General features: G+C 37.2%; 1 protein-coding gene across 1 annotated transcript in view; it reads left to right on the top strand.

Moving 5' to 3' along the window:
• The window catches only part of SP4 (Sp4 transcription factor), a 26,044-nt gene extending 14,145 nt beyond the window's left edge, over positions 1–11,899 (top strand). The window contains exons 3-5 of the mRNA XM_009282052.2: positions 6,831–7,059; positions 7,299–7,498; positions 8,576–11,899. Of these exons, the coding sequence (XP_009280327.1) occupies positions 6,831–7,059; positions 7,299–7,498; positions 8,576–8,823 (677 nt within the window). The 3' untranslated portion in view covers positions 8,824–11,899. The remainder of the gene's footprint in view (positions 1–6,830; positions 7,060–7,298; positions 7,499–8,575) is intronic.
• The last annotated feature ends 8,204 nt before the right edge of the window (positions 11,900–20,103 follow it).

The following is a 20,103-nucleotide window of genomic DNA, read 5'->3' as shown; positions in this document are numbered from 1 at the left end:
AATAAATATATCTATATATAAAAATATTGTTTTACTATAAATTAACTGTATGTCATTGTGGAAAAAGAATGTTAGAGTAAAGGATGTTTGCAAGCTGACTGTAGTTGGTGTATGCAGGGGAAGGGGAGATAAGAAACTTCTTTTCCCCCATTGCTTTGCATCAGTAAGTTGTTGAATGGCTGAGTTGCTGCATCAGCTCTGATGCTTGTAGAGCTTTGGAACTCTGCAGACTGTCATTAACTTTACTTAGCTGTCCTTTAGTAATATACATTGAATTATGGATGTCAGTTGCAACCTTCTCTTTCATTTTTAGAATATGAAGTTGAACAAGTTTTCTTTTTTGCAACATTAGCCACTCTGGCTGTAGGTACGTTTTGCAGAGTGTTCCTCAGATTTTGTAGTAAGATGCATGCTACTGAGATAACTCTGTCATTGATGCTGTCATCTTTTTGACGGCTGAATGCTGGTTGCACAAAAGCAACAGGAAATCTGTACAAATTGTTCTGGGGAACTAGAAGTGTCCTTTTCTTAGTCTTAAATTTTTCTTCCTTCCAAATCCATTTTTCTAAAGCTTGACTCCCATGATTTCTGTGGATCATTAAAGTTAAGTCATTTCCTTCCCTTTCTGCCCTGTTTGCCTCAAACAGTAGTTTTTCATGCTTGCTACTTCAGGTGAACAAGAATAGGAATGCAGGTGCAATATGTAGTAAAAGGAAACTTGTTTTGACTTACGATGGATGGCCAAGCCTAGTAACCATGATCTTCAGTGGTCAATCACTCTGTAGGAAAGTACTTCCTAGGTACCATGCATTAGCTTTCTTTAATCATCCAGGTGGTGTTAGGGAGTTATTATTTTGCAAATAAGCTTTGAAGCCTAAAATTGATTGAGTGAGAGAGAGATTATTTGACTTCATAGTAATTACTTGAAATTGTTGAGTTTTCTTGCATGAATGTGTTACAGACTCATGTATACAGGAAAGTGTATATGTGTTGTAACTGCTAAGGTGCAGTTCTACTGCAAAATTGGAAAGCTGAGTAAGTGATGCTGAAGAACAAAGGATGTGCAATCCTTTATCTTGATAATCCTGTATCTTGTAATAATAAGTAATGCATTTACTTAACTGCTTAAATGGGAAAGATTAGTGACTGAAATCATGCAGGTTCTTCTATTTGAGAAGCTTTCTATAATGTTATTCTTAATTACATTCAGTCATAATCATATATGCAATATTGCAATGAGTGAGAGTCTTACTGCACTTGATTTGCAAAATAAATACCACATCAGGTTGCCTTGTTGTTTGTATGTTGTCCTGTAGTCAAATAAATAGTTACTGTCCAAAAGAAAGAGAGAAACTTAGAACTTAGACCTGAGAGAAAGTGAAATGCAATGGAGTAGTTGGTATCAGTGTTATTTTGTACACTAACATTTTGTTGTAACTTAACATTGTAACTTGACAGCATGTACAATAAAATTCAGTAATGCTTTTGTTAATAAAGAATGTTTTAAAATTTCAGGAAATCACTATTAAAGAAATCACGGGAACTTGAGAAAAACTCTTTGTCTTCTAAAAGCAGGTGTAAATGTGCGGTGACTGCTGTGACAACTCATGTAGAATAACATAGATGAACTGAAGTGTGACTTTGTTACCTCATGTAATGATTTGTTTAGACCTCTTTCTGAAATCTGTGTTGAAACATGAGAGCTCTGTTTGATTATGAATGGTGAAGTATAGTGATATCAGGTCTTGTGGTTTGGAGTATGTCAGGGAGAAGTAATGTCAAGTGATCTCATGATTGTAGCAGAATTTCTGGGAGGCTTTAAATAGTATTTTAATGCTACTAGTAAGAAGTCATATGGATTATTTTTAATAGGTCTTTTTTCTCCATCTAGAAAGTGTCAGGAGATCATTTTGTTCCTGTATGGATAACATTATCTCAGCCACCTCTTTTCAGAATAAGCAGGGTTTGTTTCAAACAAAAAGCTAATTTGTATCTAGATCCTCTCTATTGAAAAATCCTTATGTTCATAAACTTTTAGAAGTTGCCCCGATTTAATTTTGTAGGCTGCTGACAAGCTCCTATCAACAGTTAAGTTTTATCAGTATTTTTTCTTCAGCAAACTTGATTTAAGAAATAATGAAATTCCTTTGTCTTCCCTTAATAAGTATAAATGATGTAAAATTTAAAGCCCTTAGTGATCCATAGTGGATTCTAGTGTATAGTTTAAAAAAATCAAAATCTCATACAACTCAAGACTATAGCAGGCTCACTTTGAGATTTAGACGAGGGCATGTTCTGTCAGTTGTTTTGTGGAAATTTTCTGATTTTTTTCTTCAAGAGAAAAGATTTTTCAACTGGTCTAAAGTACATTCACTTTACTCTCAAAGAGCAAGAATGAATAATTTTACGTTTAACAACTTTAAAATGAGAATAGATGCATTTCTTTCTATCCTGTATGCTACTAGTGTGCTAGCTGGTTGGGATGCTCTTTCAGGAGTTCAAAACAAAAGTTAAGTCCAGGAATGGCATTGTTGAACTTTCCAGTATTTTTGGATAACTATGTAAATCTCCGGCAAAGAATACTTATCAGGTATGTGTCCTTCCCTCAGTTACTCTTGTACCTCAAAGTAGAGGTTTGCTTATTGAATATTGTGGCCTGGATCTTTAAATAAGGCTATTTGTGTGATATTTTGAGAGTTTCAGAACCCTCTGTTCTGAATTTAGTAAGTGGAATACAAGGGAAGGGAGTGAGATTAATTTAAAGAAAAAAGTCAACATTCACATTAGAAAATGTAATAACTTTGTTAATGCCATCTAAAGACCAGTCATTTAATTACTGTTTAACTGAAACCATATGGATAATGTAATTGCCTGAGCAACTGATTTTTGGCATTTTCTCTTTTCTATTTTTATTATCACCTTTACAGTTACTGTGAAGAATTTCTACTCAAGATGTATCATTATATTTATGTTTAATAAATAAATTAAGGTTGTAGCTCAGTAGTGTGTATCCTATACTCCAAGATACGCATGGTCCTCACATGGGGGAGGGAAAGTTTGGAGCAGATAAAGTGTGTGTCAGCAGTGGTACTCAATATTCTGAAGAAGTATTAGAAGACTCTTGTGTGGTTGGTCATCTCATGACTTAGAGACTGAAAGTTGTTTCATATCGAATCAGCACAATATATCAGATTTTTATGGGGAAGCCTGTTCAGCATTTTTAAATGTGGATTGGTCAGATCCAGCAAGAGTTATGTGCTGGACATTCATCACTGTAGCACTAGTGATGGAGTGAAAAATGGAGCTGTCCTCCTCAGGGTTCAAAGGGCCTCAATTCACATCTTACTTGGAAAGCCTTGGTCTGGAAACCTGGGGGAAAGTTGCATTGAAACTTTAGTATCAATTCAAGAAAATCAGAGAGAAAGGGAAAATTGAGGGGAAATTATGCTCTTCAGCTGTGTTCTGACCACAGACTGGTTAGGTCCCAGGACTTTTTTGCTCAAATAGGACTTTGTGACATGGATGGAGTCATCCCTCTAACAGACTGTAATGACAAAGGATAATTCTTATTAATGTATTTGAAAACGTGACTGATAATGAAAACAGCATAAGAGGCTGCAGTAGGTGTGGCCATAATATCTGTTACATCTTTAACTTTTGCGGTAACCATTTGTAGACTCACCATTTATAGTGCTGCTCTGTGAATTAAAGGAGTTTGCATCTTGGGTTTATTTAACAGACAGGAGAGCGGTTTGTGCTCTGTGAAAGACTACAAGCTGAGCAAGTTCTTCCTGTTAATTTGCTTACTTTTGGCTAACCAAAACCTGCAGCTGGTTTTCAACGCAAGCAATCACATTATCCTGTTAAGATGAGCATTAGATATAACAAAAATTATCAGCCGCCTTTGACTGGTTATTCATAGCACTCGGTCAACACTTCAGCAGCTTAACAGCCTGACAAGGAATTGCCCCTGGACTAGCACTTTCTTTGGAAGCTCTTGTGTCCTCTTCTGCCACTGTTAGACCCAAGTAGATATTACTATTTGCATTTATACCCCAGTGTTCTCCTTACCCTATCATATTCTCCCTCAAGGATTTTCATGAGTGCTTTTCTTTCCCATTAGAATATGGGAAATAAATTTATTTCCCATACATAGCTATTCTGAAAAGAAAGACTTTGTTCTATCCTAGACATATGGAGGCTCTGCACTCAAGATTAAGCCTGTAACTCTTTTTCTATGGTTCCTCTGCTGCAAATACCAGACTTCTTTTAGAATTTTTTTGTTTTGTTTTAATATCTATCTGTCCAACAGCAAGTGGGATTCAAATGTTCTCTCTTCTGGGTTTGTCCTTGTTCTTTTCAGAGAACGAAAAGTACTCAGCATCTGTCAATATTTGTGGCCTGCTTAAGAAAACAAGGAATTCATGTTTATTCATATCTAGGCGCAAGTGCAAGTTCCAGATGGAAACCAAGAGAGAGAACTGGAAAAATTTGGTCAGTGTTTTGGGTGAAAATAACCTGGTACTGACCTAGGCACAAGACAGACTTATTCTATTTCCTGTAGCCAGCAGTGGCCTGTTAGCAGACAGTCAAGTCACTTTGGGAGGTCCTCTGTGTATCATGTTCTGTAGTCCTAACCTATCTGCGTGTATGTGGTGGTGTTAGGTGGTGTGTGTTAGATTTCATTTATGGCTATCATCATGGTGTTATACAAGATAGCATATATTGCTCCTCAGCAATCACGTGAATGAAGTAGTCATTATCCCATGCTGTGTTGTATATGAACTCACTGGGTAGCTAGGCAGTTTAGACTTCAGAGAGAGTGTTCTTCTCAGTTTTATCCCCATTGATGGTGTCTGTTACAGATGCTTGACAAGTAAGTTGGAGTACCCATTTGAATGTCTCTGAATCGTGTTACCTCCAAGGGATTTCTAAGTTTTCAATTAATACTTCAATACTGAGGACTTTCAAGTCTTAAAATATTATAGTCTATTCTAAGGAATTCTGGTTGGTCACTACACTCTCTCAATAAGTAGGTAGTATTTCCTCTTATTTCCCATTTGTATGAAGGCACTGAATTTTTGAAAATGGCAGCATGTAATGGTATTTTGTCCCGTTCCTGTTACTGGCAGGACTGGCATTCAGTGTTGTCAGATTGTGGCTGGAAGTCATATCTTTGTGTCTGAAGTCATATCAGAATTAGTTTGTCACATTATTTTCTTAGACTGTGTAGTACTAACTTTTTAAGCAAACAAAGTATTACCCTGCTGCTCAAGAAACTACGCTTCTTACCTATATTGGAATAGTCTTTATTTTGCTTTAATATCGAGACAGTAATCCTGATTTCCTTTGATCAAGAAAGCCAATGAGATCAATGAACTTATGCAATGAAATTGAATTCTTAATTCATCAAGTCAATCTTAGAACTCCATTTGATTCAGTCAAGCTGCTTTTCTAGTCTTCTTGAAAACATACTCCCTTGTGCAAAAGAAAATCATAGAATCAGAGAATATCTCAAGTTGGAAGGGATCCATAAGGATCATCGAGTCCAACTCCCTGGTCCTCGCAGGACTACTTAACACTAAATCATATGACTAAGAGTGTTGTCCAGATGCTCCTTGAACTCTGACAGGCTTCTTGCCATGACTTGGGGAGCCTGTTCCAGTGACTGACCACCCCCTCTCAGTGAAGAACCTTTTCCTAATGTCCAACCTGAACTTCCCCTGATGCAGCTTCATACCATTTCCATGTTTCCTGTCGCCGGTCACCAGAGCAAGGAGATCAGCACCTCCCCCTCCACTGCCCCGCTTGAGGAAGTTGTAGACTGCAGTGTGGTCACCCCTCAGCCTTCTCCTCTCCAAGCTGAACAAGCCAAGTGACCTCAGCTGCTCCTTGTAAGTCTTGCCCTTGTGACCTTTCACCATCTTGGTCGCCCTCCTCTGGACACACTCTAATAGTTTGATGTCCTCCTTATATTGATGTGCCCAAAACTGCACACAGTACTTGAAGTGGGGCTGCACCAGTGCAGTGTAGAATGGGGCAATCACCTTCCTCAACCAGCTAGCTATGCTGTGCTTGATGTACCCCAGGACACAGTTGGCCCTTTTGGCTGCCAGTGCACACTGTTGACTCATATTCAACTTGCCATCAACCCAGACCCCCAGATCTCTTTCCGTGGGGCTGCTCTCTAGCCTCTCATCCCCCAGTTTGTATGTATAACCAGGATTACCCTGTCCCAGGTGGAGAATCCTACAAACAAACAAACAAAAAAAAAACCTAACAAAGCTCTGGTATGCTAGTTTGTTCAAGTCTAGTCCTACAACATTTCTTTTTCTTTGTGAAAGTTCCTTTGTGGCTCAATGTTGATTCAGGACAGATTGTAGGAGAAGTGACAATTCTATATGTGCCACAAAGCAACTTTTAAAATGAGCTAATTGTAGTTTTCTGAACGTAGATATGTTTTCAAAGGTTATTAGAGACATTAATTGGCAATCGATTTAACAATCTTTCTGTGTAAGATCTTGTTTAATGCTTTCTCATTTATCTCAGCTTTTAAGAAAAGAAAACACTTGTTAAACTAGTTCACATTTCAGTATCAGTAATTTGCAGCCTTGTACTGTTCTAATAACAAATTACATTAAACAGGGCTATCTAAGCTAGCAGGTAAGTCCTCTGGTAGTGCTTCAGGAAAATGGCTGGATTTAATATTTGTTTTGTGGCTTCCCTTAACTTTAGGCAAATTTTTATTCTATAAAACGTACAAAGTTTAGCTGTGCATTTCACTTATTGAAATGACTAATAAAAAGTACAAACACTTTCTTATTTTACAGGTCAACAGCAAGGACAGGATGGGGTAAAAGTACAGCAAGCCACAATAGCTCCTGTTACTGTAGCAGTAGGTGGCATTGCTAATGCAGCAATTGGTGCTGTTAGTCCTGATCAGATAACACAAGTGCAGCTGCAACAAGCTCAACAAGCTTCTGACCAGGAAGTGCAACCTGGCAAGAGATTGAGAAGAGTTGCCTGCTCATGTCCTAATTGCAGAGAGGGAGAAGGAAGGTAAATGTAAATTTTATCAGTAGTATGTATTTAGGCTTCTTATCACAGTTTGCCTCATTTGGGCATGAGATTTTCTTATATTACCTACATTTTTTAATGCTTCCTGTTAGAAAGTATGTTTATATATTTCTTTTTAGACAGGGGATTATAATTGTCTCTATTACCATGAAATATTTTTCCTAATAGTTAATAATATTTTAGAATATAATTACTCACCTGCTTAAATTTGATCTTTTTAGAGGCAGCAATGAGCCAGGAAAAAAGAAACAACATATCTGCCATATTGAAGGATGTGGAAAAGTTTATGGCAAGACATCTCATCTTCGAGCACATCTGCGCTGGCATACTGGTGAAAGACCATTTGTATGCAACTGGATTTTTTGTGGCAAGCGATTTACAAGGAGCGATGAGTTACAAAGACATAGAAGAACCCACACAGGTTGGTCAGCCCTCTCTATATGCATAGTACAGCTAGTCTGAATCATAGTGGCCATGGTTAAACAGTGATATGAAAGATCTCACTTATTAGGATCTCTGAAAACTACTTTTAAATGTCAATAAAGTAACTTTAAAACAGAGGAAGTGGTAGCTTTCAGTTTTCATCTATGCAAGCTGACTCTGAAATCAAATAAATAAAATGAGATCTGTTCAAACTGTTCTTCTGTACCTATGCTAGAAAAAGATGATTGTTTTATCACAGATAGCTGATGTACATTAGCTAATACCTGATCTAGATTTGGCTAATTTTCTTGAGTGTGTAGGATTGGCCATGGACCAGGGTTGTCATTTCCTCACTTGGACTAGCTCAATCCTCAAGAAATTTAGAGGCTCGTCCATACATGAGATTTGATCTTCTCGGGAAGTTTCTTGAAGTTTCAAGTGAGAACTGATAAAGCAAGTTCTCTTTACAGGTCAGATTGGAAAGGTGGACCTTTTAGAAACTGAAGACTTTGTCAGCCTTCATATTTCTAGCCCCAAGAAGGTTCCCCTCCTCCCAACTTACAGCATCAAAAGATAGCACTCGAAGTCTAAGCGCTAATTACATTTGAACAGTGGCAGGACTTCTTAGTATGGTGAATTTATCTCTCTTGACATAGATTTCATACATCCTCATGGAGCTTTGGGATTCATGTTTCCAAATTCCCTTCTCATCACTGTAATCTAAATAGCAAAAGCATTCTTAAAAAATGCTATCAAGTAGTTCTTTCAGGGCTTTTACCTCTCCTACTCTGTCAGGTTTATAGAAGTTTATGAAAGTTCTCTGGTGACCTGAAATTCAAACTTCTCACCAGATAATCACAGCATAGCAAGTATTTGTTGAGAACATTTTAGTAGTGAAGAGTGGATTGCCAAAAGCCTGTGACCTGGAAATCAGACAGGTAAAGAAGAAAACATTGCATCCTTTTAAAGACACTTCAAATGTTGAATAGAAAAGGGTCAGATTCAAATGATCAAGCAAAAGGTGTTCAATGCTCTCTTTCAGTAACATTTTGGTTTTGTTCTTCTTTTAAAAAAGGTGAGAAGAGATTTGAGTGCCCAGAATGTTCTAAAAGGTTTATGCGAAGTGACCATCTCTCAAAACATGTCAAAACTCATCAGAACAAGAAGGGTGGTGGAACAGCCCTTGCTATTGTTACCTCAGGAGAACTGGACTCTTCAGTTACTGAGGTTCTTGGTTCTCCAAGAATTGTCACTGTTGCTGCCATCTCTCAAGATTCAAACCCAGCAACCCCTAATGTTTCAACAAACATGGAAGAATTCTGAAAGGATCATTTATATGGACACCTAGTGCTGCACTTAAGTTTACATACCTTTCAGGATATGGAAGTGGGCTGGTAAAGTGGATTACAGAGCAGGAAATCATGTTTTCAGTCATGGCTTCTGTAAGTGTTCCAGGTTGGAGGGTCAGCATGGGAAGTGTACACCGGTGCAACAAGACAAAAATTTCAAAAATACAAACAGCGCAAATTGATGTACTGGATAAACAGATGGGGGAATATTATTTCCATACTGTACTTTTTTAGTTATATGTCTGTATATCATGTAATGATTTTAAATGAACTTCCCCCCCTCTATTTTAGCATTGTATGTTAACGTGTTTATAAAATCAGATAATATCAATGTAAAACAGGGTGGACCTTGACTAGAATTAATATCATTTGATGAAGGTACTTTGTTTTTAAAACAAATTTGTATATTTTCATGAGAACATCCTTTTCCCATAAGGCACAGCAAAACCGAATACAGATTGAATGATAGTGGAAATGTTTTAGGTTTTTGCTCAGTCCATAGAACACGTCAGTTGATTTTGGCCGTCTTTTCTCAAGTTTTGGAATTACTCAAATAGCAGCTGGATGATGCATGCTGCGAAGTGGTTCTGAGATGGACCTCAATAATTTTGACCACTACATTGTAGTAGTGTGTATAAATGACAATCAGTGAGTTCTAATTCCTCTCTTTGTTTGGAGAGCTAAGGTTTTGTAGAATTAGTGTATACAGTAGGAAAGATAAAACCATAGAAAGATATTAACGTAAGATTTTACAAAAGTAATGGTATCTTTATGTAGGATGAAAAATGAATATGGCAACTTTTGTGTCAATTTTTGGTATTTCATTTCATTATATTTAAAATATCCGTGGTCCATTTCTAACTCGTAGATAACATGAATCATAAAAACTCAATCTTAAGTATTTCAATGTTTTAATTTTGTTAGAATTCATGGAAATTAATCAGACAATTGAGTGTTGTAGCTCATTCTCCAGTATCTTCTCTCTGTAAATACTAGTTATTATATTGTGGTTAATGTGCCGAGTTCTTTACGCTTTGACTTAGTAGCCAAAGAAAAGAATTAATTATCACATTTTAACCAAAAAAAGGTATTGAAAGTAAACATTTTCTCTCTTTTCCCCTAAATATTACTGTCTTTATTTTCTCTTCAAGGATAATATGTGGGCTGGTAATAAATATCTGTTACCTATCAAGTCTTACATTGAGCCTCCAACCACAAAACAAACTGGGGAAAGGGGAATATAATTACCTTTTTAGTACACGGCTTTTGATTTCAAAGGTTCGGTTACATTTTCAGATGTGCCAGTTTAATAGGAAAATAGGGGAAATGAAAAACAATGACAACGAAAACGAACTGCATTTTGTATGTGAAAACTCCAGTACGTACAAGGAGGAAAGATGGCCAAATATTTCATACTCAGGATTTTTAATTACTTCCCATAGGCATAAATGTAACCTTTTACACATACAGTCATTTGGTAATAATTCTCATGACCAGTTTTTTAAAAAATTTATACACCAAAATATTTTTGATGTAACTAAAGTAAGTACAGTGCAAGAAGGATAAGGTTGGTTTTTTTCCCTGCAAATTACGAAAGGAAGAATGTGTTTGGTAGCTGTTGGTTTGAGAGACATAACAGATACCTTGTGCATTCCCTCACGAAACATATACTTCTCATCTGAATACTTTATCAATCTTGTGGTGTTTTCTGTATTTTTGAAGCAAGAGAAATACCAATCATTGTTTACACTGTGTACACTTTAGGCCAGCCCTTTGTAGCAAAATACTAAGCTGAAGGTATTTTATACTTTCAGTTTACATAAAAAGCTTTGAGATTAAAGAAAAACAATTTTACACTGTGGTTATAAATTTCAAGTTTCTTAAAGCTTTTGTAGACTTGTAACAGAGTCTTTAAATTTTAGTTGGGTTTTGTACATTATTTTGTATATTTTATTTAAAGTACTCTTAACTGATGTATCTGGATTTAAAACACCAGAATCAATTAGATGTTACATTTAATACAGATGAACATTAGGTAGTATTAACTGTTAATTTTATTATATAGGAAATGAAACGTCAAATATATATTTTATCATTATGCTTCACAATCAGTGCTATAAATTTCTTTATGCAAAGAAAAAACTTTCCTAATGTTAATACCATGTTTCCTAGAAGTTAACCATTTTTGTAAACTGAAGTTACGAGCATTCTGCACAACCATTTCATATATAATTTTTTCATGCATACTTATGTATGCAGATAGGAAACTGAAGTAATTTTTAATCTGCAATGAATCCCTATTATAGATGTATCAAAACCTAAACCTGGTTGGCTTCGTAGCATCTCAAGTACATTAACTTGTGTTAGCAGGTGCACATTTTACCACCGGAATTAGAAACATTTTGACGGTCTGTTCTGCATACCATTCTGAATCCACTTTTCTGTCTTAAAAGGATCGTAAATTTCAATGTCCTTTAATTGACTCAGTGGGATATAGCTGTTGTAAGTAATAGGGCACAGATGTGCAGTAGTATCTTGTTTAATGGCATTTCACTGTTCATTCCCTTTGCCACCGTTAAAAATTTTGCTTTATTGTAATTATCAGTGCAAAGTGTATTTACCATGGTAGAACTCCAGTGTTAGAATAGTTTTTTTCTTACAATATACTTTCTTTGGTTAGGTTTGTGTATGTGTTGCCGATTACATTAGAAATTGGTGTTAAGTCATTATTTATCACATTCTTTCACGAAAGCAGTAATAAAAGTGTGTAATCTAGGAGAAAAAGTTAATTTGTCAAAGTTAGGTAAGCATGATGTTTAGGTCCTATTTTTCAATTTTATAACTGTTTTATTGCAACAATATTTGTATTTAAGTCTTTATTTTAATGCCTTGTGTTGTTTTTTTATGCATGTCACTGAATTGTCATCCCGCAAGAATTGATGTGCAGCATAGGGTATTAAATCTATATAATGATTTTGAAACAGAAAAATAGTTGATGGTAAAAATGTAAATGTTTTGCAAAAATTCCTTATAAAAAAGTTTTGTAGTAATATTTCACTTGTAAATTTTTCTAAAAAAAAGGAAAAGGAAAAAAATGAGAGTAACATTTCCCCACATCTAGAATTTAGAAATTAATTCTGCCAGCAAAGCCTGTAAGGCGTTAATTTGACACTTTTACAATGCTGATTTGTATAATTTTTTGGTGGGTTTGGAACTAAAATCATGTACAAGTTGTTGCCTGCAATAACATTTTGCAAGTAACCTATTAAAATTCCCTTGAGTTTAAAAGGTTTCTTCATTTAATTGCTTACAATATAAAGCAGCAATAAATTATGTTTGAGTGATAATCTGTTCATCAAGAAGAACACTAGAAGGCAAATGCTTCTCAATGGGGAGAGGTTGGCAGCAGCTTCTGGATTTGTGTAATTAAGACCTGTACTTGCTGGTCAGCGTTCCCCAACTGGCAGACTCCCAGCAGGGAATTAAACCAGCAGATTCTAGCTCAGCATGAATTTTGTGGGGTTTGTTCAGCTCTTGCGAATGGAAGTTATGGTTATTCCTGAGCGTACCAAAGGAATAACCAAAGGAAAAACTTTTCTAAGGTAAGGAGTGTGAACACACACACAAATAAATAAATAATTTTTTCTAAAAAAAGATAATTCCATTTGAGAGAGACAAATAATAGAAGCGTCGTGATTGTATTGCAGACGGGGAATGAATAGAACAAATACATGGCAACCTGAAAGTACTGACTTCAGCTCATAGAAAATACATTGAGCTTTTCTTAGTGAAATGTAAACGGGCTCCTGCATTGTGTTATACTAAAATAACTTTGATTAAGTTTATGCTAAATTGCTAATTATAATGGTGTACTAAATTTTTTTTAATGCTAAAAGAATTTTGAAGATGAGCCTTACAGTACTTTTGCAGTGAACAAGTAGTAGTATTTCACAAAGGAAGAAATAAATACCAAGACAACCACTTGCTTGTTCTATCTTCTAAAAGAAGATGGAACTTAAAATTTGTGGCTTCTAGCCTTGTACTGCAATACAGAATTAGCTTTCCTCTTTCCTAATTGAGACCTAAAATCAATTATCTTTATTGTATGTTTGATGAAATACCTGTTTAATTTTAAGTCTCGTTAACCTCTATTTGAATGCAATGATTCTAATGTCAGACAACTTTATTAACTAAAGTCAAACTGTGCCATAATTCAAAGTAACTGCATCTGACCAACTAATATGTCTTTATTGCCCAATTCTTTAGTATTGTGGCACTGGTATTTTTATTGTGAATTACAAGATATGTGGAGTTTTGAAGCAGTTTCTAGATTATTGATAAGAGAGTAGTCCTTCACTTACACAGCCACCATTGCGGTACAATATCAGAAAAGGTAACAAAATTTAACATAAGGACATTAAGGATGAATGTGCATATTCCATTTTACCCTTTTAGTCCTTTAAATGCGATCGTTCTACTCTGTGAAACAAAGTATAATACCAAATTGAGTCATTTCTTCTACAACTTTACATTCAGTACCATTGCTATTAATTTAATTACATTTTATATTTATTCCATTAGCTTAATTTTATGTCCAACTCGGTAGCAAGTACTAGGGTGTTGTTTTCTATATGTAAAATTCATATTCAATTCATATCGAACTTCTTGCTGTTGCCTTTGCTTCCTTATGCTTTCCATGTCCCTGCTTCCCGTTCCTTTCCCTCTCCCCAAAGCCACTTGCATCATTTCCCGATGTCCTAAGACTTGTCAATGCACGTGGAAATGCTGTGGGGACCAACAGCTAGCATACGCTCTCCGTGCTTGCTAGGGTAGAGGATGCTTTCGTAGGGAGAGGACAGAAAGATACCTTTTCTAGCAGAACTGCTTCACTCTAAAAATTGCTAGAAGTCATTACCAGCGGGTAGTTGGTGATGTAATCAGTTGATGCGTGTGTGGCTAAAGGCACTTTCTTCAACTAAGCTAGACATTAAACCACCGTGACTGGGGGATTTGGCTCAATGTGCCCATTCCATCGTGCGAGTGGTTTACCATTAACAGAAATGTTGAAAGGTCCCTCATTTTGCTATGGAATCGTCTGTGTCTTCTCCAGAAGCATTTGGGATAGAAGTTTTACAGCTTGCAAAGGATTTTTAACAGGCGCTGATATTTGGGAATTGTTCAAGTGAAATGTTTCTTCAAATCATTCCGGTAGCGTTGCTGAGGTATTTTTCTGTCTGGTTTTAGTTTAGTTTGTTGGGTGGTTTTTTAGCAAGGATCAAAAATTACCTACTTCTAAATTGCCAGATCAAGGAACACAGGCATTTCTTTGACTTATATGAGTAGCAGTGTGCAATGCAACATTCATAATAATTAGATTCCAAGCTTTGCCTATCATTTATACTTCTGTGTATGGAAAATGTCTAGCCTTGAACCATTTAATAATTCCTTATAATGATGGTTTTTAGCACAACTTTTTCATTAAAAAAAAAAACCTACAAAAATTATGTCAACCTTTAGATTTTCCCTGAGGAAGAAACCCTTTCTGTTTTAAAATGAAGTGTATTGGAGACCATAAATATTCAGAGGTTTCTTTACCAGCAATACATTTTACAGCATTTCTAGAATCTTTCACTTTCTCTCTTGCATCTCTCCCCTGTGTTGTATCCTAGCCTAGGTTTCCGTTAAGACCTCTCTTCCTGCATTCTCAAATGCTATATAGCTTTTTATCTTAATTATCTCCTGCTTCTTGCTAAAACCACTGCAGAAACACATAGACTGGACAAAAGAAGTACTCTGTCTCAAATATGTCTAATGGAAAACTCTTTTGGAAAGTATTTGAGTTGAATGAGGTCTCTGTTCCATCCCCACATATTATGGAAGCATAGTCCAGAGTGGAGTTTAAAACGGAGTATAAATTTGCAGGGCAGGCGGTGTTTCTCAAAAAATGTTTGTACTGCCGGTCTGAAATTCTATTAATTGTTAATATTTAAGCTGTTTTAAGTTCAGTGCATAGTTTTGTGTCACTTGTATATACTTTAAAGGAAAGTCTTGGGACAAATTCCAGGAAGAACCCAATCTCAAAGCTGGCTGGCCTTTTGGTGTTGACACGTTTGTCAAAGTTTTGGAAGATTTTTAAAACAACTAAAAACAAGCATTAAGAGAAGCATGCTCTCTGTAGACCCAGACACGTTCAGATTTTACAAAATGTAATTGAATTAATGAGGTATTGATTTACTTTCAAAGCTCAATTTACTAACTTAAACTACTGCTGATAGGTAAGGTGTGTGTCTGCTAAGTGATGCATATGCATCTTTCAGGAGCTACTGGAAAGATTTTTGAGTTTGTCTATCAACAAGTACATAAAACACTATCCTCTTTCTAACTCCTTTTAGTCAGTTCTACCTCGGTCTTACAAATACACATCCTCTGCTTACAGTTTTAAAAATCTAAGGAACGAATACATAAAATTACACAGGTAGGTGGAACAAAAATCTAAGGAACGAATACATAAAATTACGCAGGTAGGTGGAACAAAGCCAAGAAAGTGAAAGCCAAACCAAGTGAATTAACATTTTCTAGGCACATATTTTACTTTTATCCTGTTATAATTTTTACTTAGGCATGCCAGATTTTCGTCACCTTCTTTTGTCAGTTCCTAACAAGAAACTTCCATAACTAGATGTGGAAGAAGTGGGTTTTTTTAAAGGAAAAAAGGTAGCTAGAGCATAAACAGGATTCTGGTTGACGTACCTTTTTCCCCTTAAGTCTTAGTTTTTTACTGACAGCTGTCATTAAAGCTTACTGCTGCTTTCAGTTGTTTCTAAAGGTGTTTAATACAAGCTGGCAAAGGGAACAGAAGTCAAAATAATTGAAGGAGGCAAGAATTACCTGAGAGTGGGATGAGAGGGATGATAAAATATCTAATTAGCAGCAAAAGGGTGATATAAAAGAGTACATTACAAAACAGGAGACTAAAGAACAGGGACAAACCTGAACGGGATCTAAAGTGATAACAGAGGAGTAGAAGAAGTAGTAGTTCCCATTTTGAGCTGGGAGATAGAGAATAGGTAGGTTTGTCCCTTCGCAAATACGCATTTTTTTATGCTTTTGACTTTTGAAACAACACTGGTCATGCAAACGGTGCAGGCAGCTTCTTTCTATATTGATGAGCAGCAGAAGTCACTGAGTACTCAGTAGACTCATTACTAGAAGTTCTTTAAAAGTGGAAATCCTTGTTTGTGTTTATTTTTCCAAACTGCTGGATGTGCAGGCACAGTGGATTATGTTAAAAGTAGAGTCCCCTGGGAGCTGTGCACGAACATAGTAAATGTCAGTCATCCTGGATCTGTTACCATCTGTTTACGTTAAGACAGGCAATCAATTTTTACAGGCTGTCATAAAACAGAAAGATTTTTCTACTTACATAGAAAAAAATTCAATTTCCCTCAGCTTTTTTCCCCTCCTCTTTTACAGCAGCATGAAACTACACAGAAATCAAGTCGGTAATCTTGATGGAATAAAAATACTCTGGTTTAAACGGTAAGAGCTTAAGACATGAAATAGCAATGCATTTAAGCTCCTGCTCTTAAATATGGGCAGAACTGATTTCACTACCTTCCAACATCAACTTACTGAAAAAGTTCAAATGATGTAATTCAGATGTATTATGGTCAGTATGGCTTTCACATTAAACACAATCCACACTTCTACATTAACATTTATAAATTTCATTTCTGTTGGACTAAATGCATGAAGCCTCTTCTGAAATTAATATTGAAACCTTTGGGTAGCCTTCTCTTTTTACACTTTAAGCTTTCAAAACTAGTTTGCCATTGTGGATCACCTAGAAACCACTCTGATTGCTATTTATTATTGCTATTTAGCCAGTAATAATGAGTGATTGCACCTTTGTCCTTCCTTTAGTTACGACTATTCAATAGCCTCTATCTTCTGTTTGTTTTAGCACAGTAGTCTATTACCACACTGTTAGAATAAAATTTCTTAGTCTTTTAAGAACTCTAGTCTGTATTAGATTGTTATCTAATTAATTGGCGGTAGCCGACTGACCACCCAGTAGCATGCATGTGAAGAGTGGAGAGCTGGAGAGCAATGGAGTATGTAACAAGCCAAATATGTAAAGAGGCATTATCTGTAAATATCTGCTAAATTTAATCCTGTTTCTATTTGATCTCTTCCATTCTTTCAAGTTCTGCACATGGCCTGCAGAAAAAAAATCGTTATCCTTGGTTTTGAGAAGATGTCTAGCAAATACATAGGAACACATGCAGCGAAAAAAGTTAGCTGAGACAAATATTTATTGCAACCAAGCCCTGCCAGCTGAACAGCAATGATATACTGAGGAAAATCAAAAGTGAAATTTATTGGGGAAAATTATAACATTTCAAATGTGTCACAGTATCAGAGAAGGAATTTTGGGGGATTACCTTTTTGTCATATTGAAGAAATGAGAATTCATGTATCACAATAATGCGTATGAATCCCTTCATTTAAATGACTTCACAGAATGTCCCATGTAAGCTCTCAGCTGAGCTAGCTAGCCAAAGCTTTCCACAAAGATTCTATGGACAGGAGTTTGTAATAAGAAAATGACTTTTGAAGGCGCTAACCCTTTTCATTTCAGAGAACAAAAGCTTCTATTCAACTACTTCACTGAGATCTTAGGGATCGATATCTATTTCATGTACATCTAATCAACTCTCACCTTATGTCCCTCAAGATTTAAGATTATGATTTCAAATTACTGTTGAATTTGTCTGTTAATTGTCTGTTAATTGCTCTTCTGACTGGCCAACGGAGAGATTCAAATACCCACTCTACAGACCTTGTTGGATGTGTCTATTCATTGTGCTACAGCTGCAACAGCTAACTAAAAAAATTATGTTGAAGCTTTCAACCAAACTCTTGCTGAATTGCACTGCTAGAAGATCTTCTGCTTTGCTGAACTACTCGAGACAAGATTTAAAGAAACAAAAGGATTATCAGCAAAGAATAAGGCAAATAACACTTGAGGACAATTTCTGTCAGTCACCGAGGTTACAGAAGTTGTCAGTAAGATGCTTAGGGTCAACCTTTAGGATTTTTATCCCTTATTTAATGGTAGAATTATTTTATTTCCTTTAAAGAATCTTGCACTTGGCTTCCCCCCAAGGACATGGGGAAATTACTTGCCTTCAACAGATAGGTAGGTAGGTAGATGGATGAGACGTCTTCACCAGTGCCCATTTAAGTTTGTAGACTGCTCTGGATGTGACCCAAGAGGCAGGTTGGTTTGTCTGTGGGGAAGCCTTGAAAAACCCCTGCACTTACACCAGGACAGCTATTTTCTCTGCCACTCTGTGATCCCAGAAAAGAGAAGTAGATCAAGCCTGTCAGGGAGGAGCTATATTCCACAGATCGATCGCTCCAAAGAGCAAGAGGAGTTGAAAGAAAAGAGTTCTCTTGCTGTTTCCTTGAGAGAGGTGGAAAGTGCTCTAAAAGTTGGTTACAGGCTAAATGCTGACCAAGTGAAGCATGAAAAGCAAACGGATGGCACTGGCGAGAGAGCCAAACTCCAAGCCCTAGCAACAGTGCTGAACTCCGGCTGGCCCCTGCAGAGGGGGAAGTAATCCCCTTTTCTAAGAATATGAGGACAAAGGTGCTCACAGAAAAAGAAACGAGGGTGAGAAATGTAACATCCCTGGTGCTGCAGAAGAATGAGAGAAAAATTCATCAAGGCGCACTACGGTTTCTTGCACAAAGTGAGAAGGCAAGCCAGCTCCAAAGGTCTGCTGGGCAGCAGCCTGGCACCCGGTGGATTGCTGTCGCTAGGCATTACCTCGCTATTTGTGCTCAACTTTCTGGAGAGCTTTACACGTGGCAGAGCAGGGCTCTATGCAGTCAGGCTTTGCCCACCTACAGGTACTGGTTTCTAGGGTACGTTGGCAGTAGAGCTCAACTCATAGTCAACATTTTGTTTTTCCTAGATGCAATCTGTGTTTTGTATTTTTTTTGCTAAGGCCTCCATGACCACAGAGGTCTTCTAGATGCCCATGCCATATGAGCACATACATATTTTATAAGGGTGTTGTTGCATTAGTCACATGGGGAAAACAACTGAGGTACTGGTTTCTAGGGTACGTTGGCAGTAGAGCTCAACTCATAGTCAACATTTTGTTTTTCCTAGATGCAATCTGTGTTTTGTATTTTTTTTGCTAAGGCCTCCATGACCACAGAGGTCTTCTAGATGCCCATGCCATATGAGCACATACATATTTTATAAGGGTGTTGTTGCATTAGTCACACGGGGAAAACAACTTTTTCTGAAATGAGTAGCTATCTACAGCGGTGCTCTACAGTTTGACTGATCAGCAGGTTGGCCGACCACGGTTAAGAGGTGGAATGAGAGAGGAATGAGCAGTCTGTAAGTGCCAAACTGAAGAAACCTCAGAGAGAAATCACTGTCACTCACCAAATAAAACTGGCTTTCTTTGCAGCTGATATAATGGATGTTTTTCTCAAACATCTACAGACTTTTTGCTTTCACTGGGCCGAAAACATGCATTCTGCAAATATCTGTATTTTCTTTGTGCTTAACCAGATACAATTAGCCAGCTCTAGCAGCTGTGAAGTTGGGAAGGCAAACACTAGTGACCTGTTTCTTCTTCCTTCTGCAAAAAGCAAACTAAGAAGCAGTTTTAAATCGCAATAGGAAATATTTACTAAGCAGCGAGTGTAACTTCAGAAAGCAGCAGTCCTCACACGGCTGCATAAGAGGCAGTTACTTTTTTGTATGACCTGAAATTTAGCTAAGAACTGCCCAAATAAAGTCACAATAGCTACGATGCTTCCTTCCGAGGCCCTGTCCCTGTCCGTCCCAGGGCCGGCAGGAGCGGGACCCGGCAGGACGTGTCCCAGGGGACGCGGTGGCGCTGGGCTCCGAGTGGGAACCGGACATTTGTGGTCTGTTTTATTTCTAACAGCCTTCCACCCGACGGGCTGCCCTGGCATCCCCAGGGCATGCTGGGGAGCACGTATGGGCAGACAGCAAACAGTTAATTTATGGCAGTTTTGTAAACATTTGCGAGGGGGGATGCTGAGATAGGGACCCGTATTTCACACATCCCCGGAGGCGGCGGCGGGCGGGGACGATGTGTAAGCGTTGCTCCATAAGGACCCGATGCTGTAAACGATCACGAATGCCTTCAAATCCGGCCGCGCCGCCTGTGCCCTCCTTCCCCCGCCCCCTCCCGCGGGG

This window comes from Aptenodytes forsteri, unplaced genomic scaffold (assembly GCF_000699145.1).
Source record: "Aptenodytes forsteri isolate BGI_AS27 unplaced genomic scaffold, ASM69914v1 Scaffold164, whole genome shotgun sequence".
NCBI lineage: Eukaryota > Metazoa > Chordata > Aves > Sphenisciformes > Spheniscidae > Aptenodytes > Aptenodytes forsteri.
Note: the sequence above shows the minus strand (reverse complement) of the source record. Positions and strands in the feature narration are given on the sequence as shown.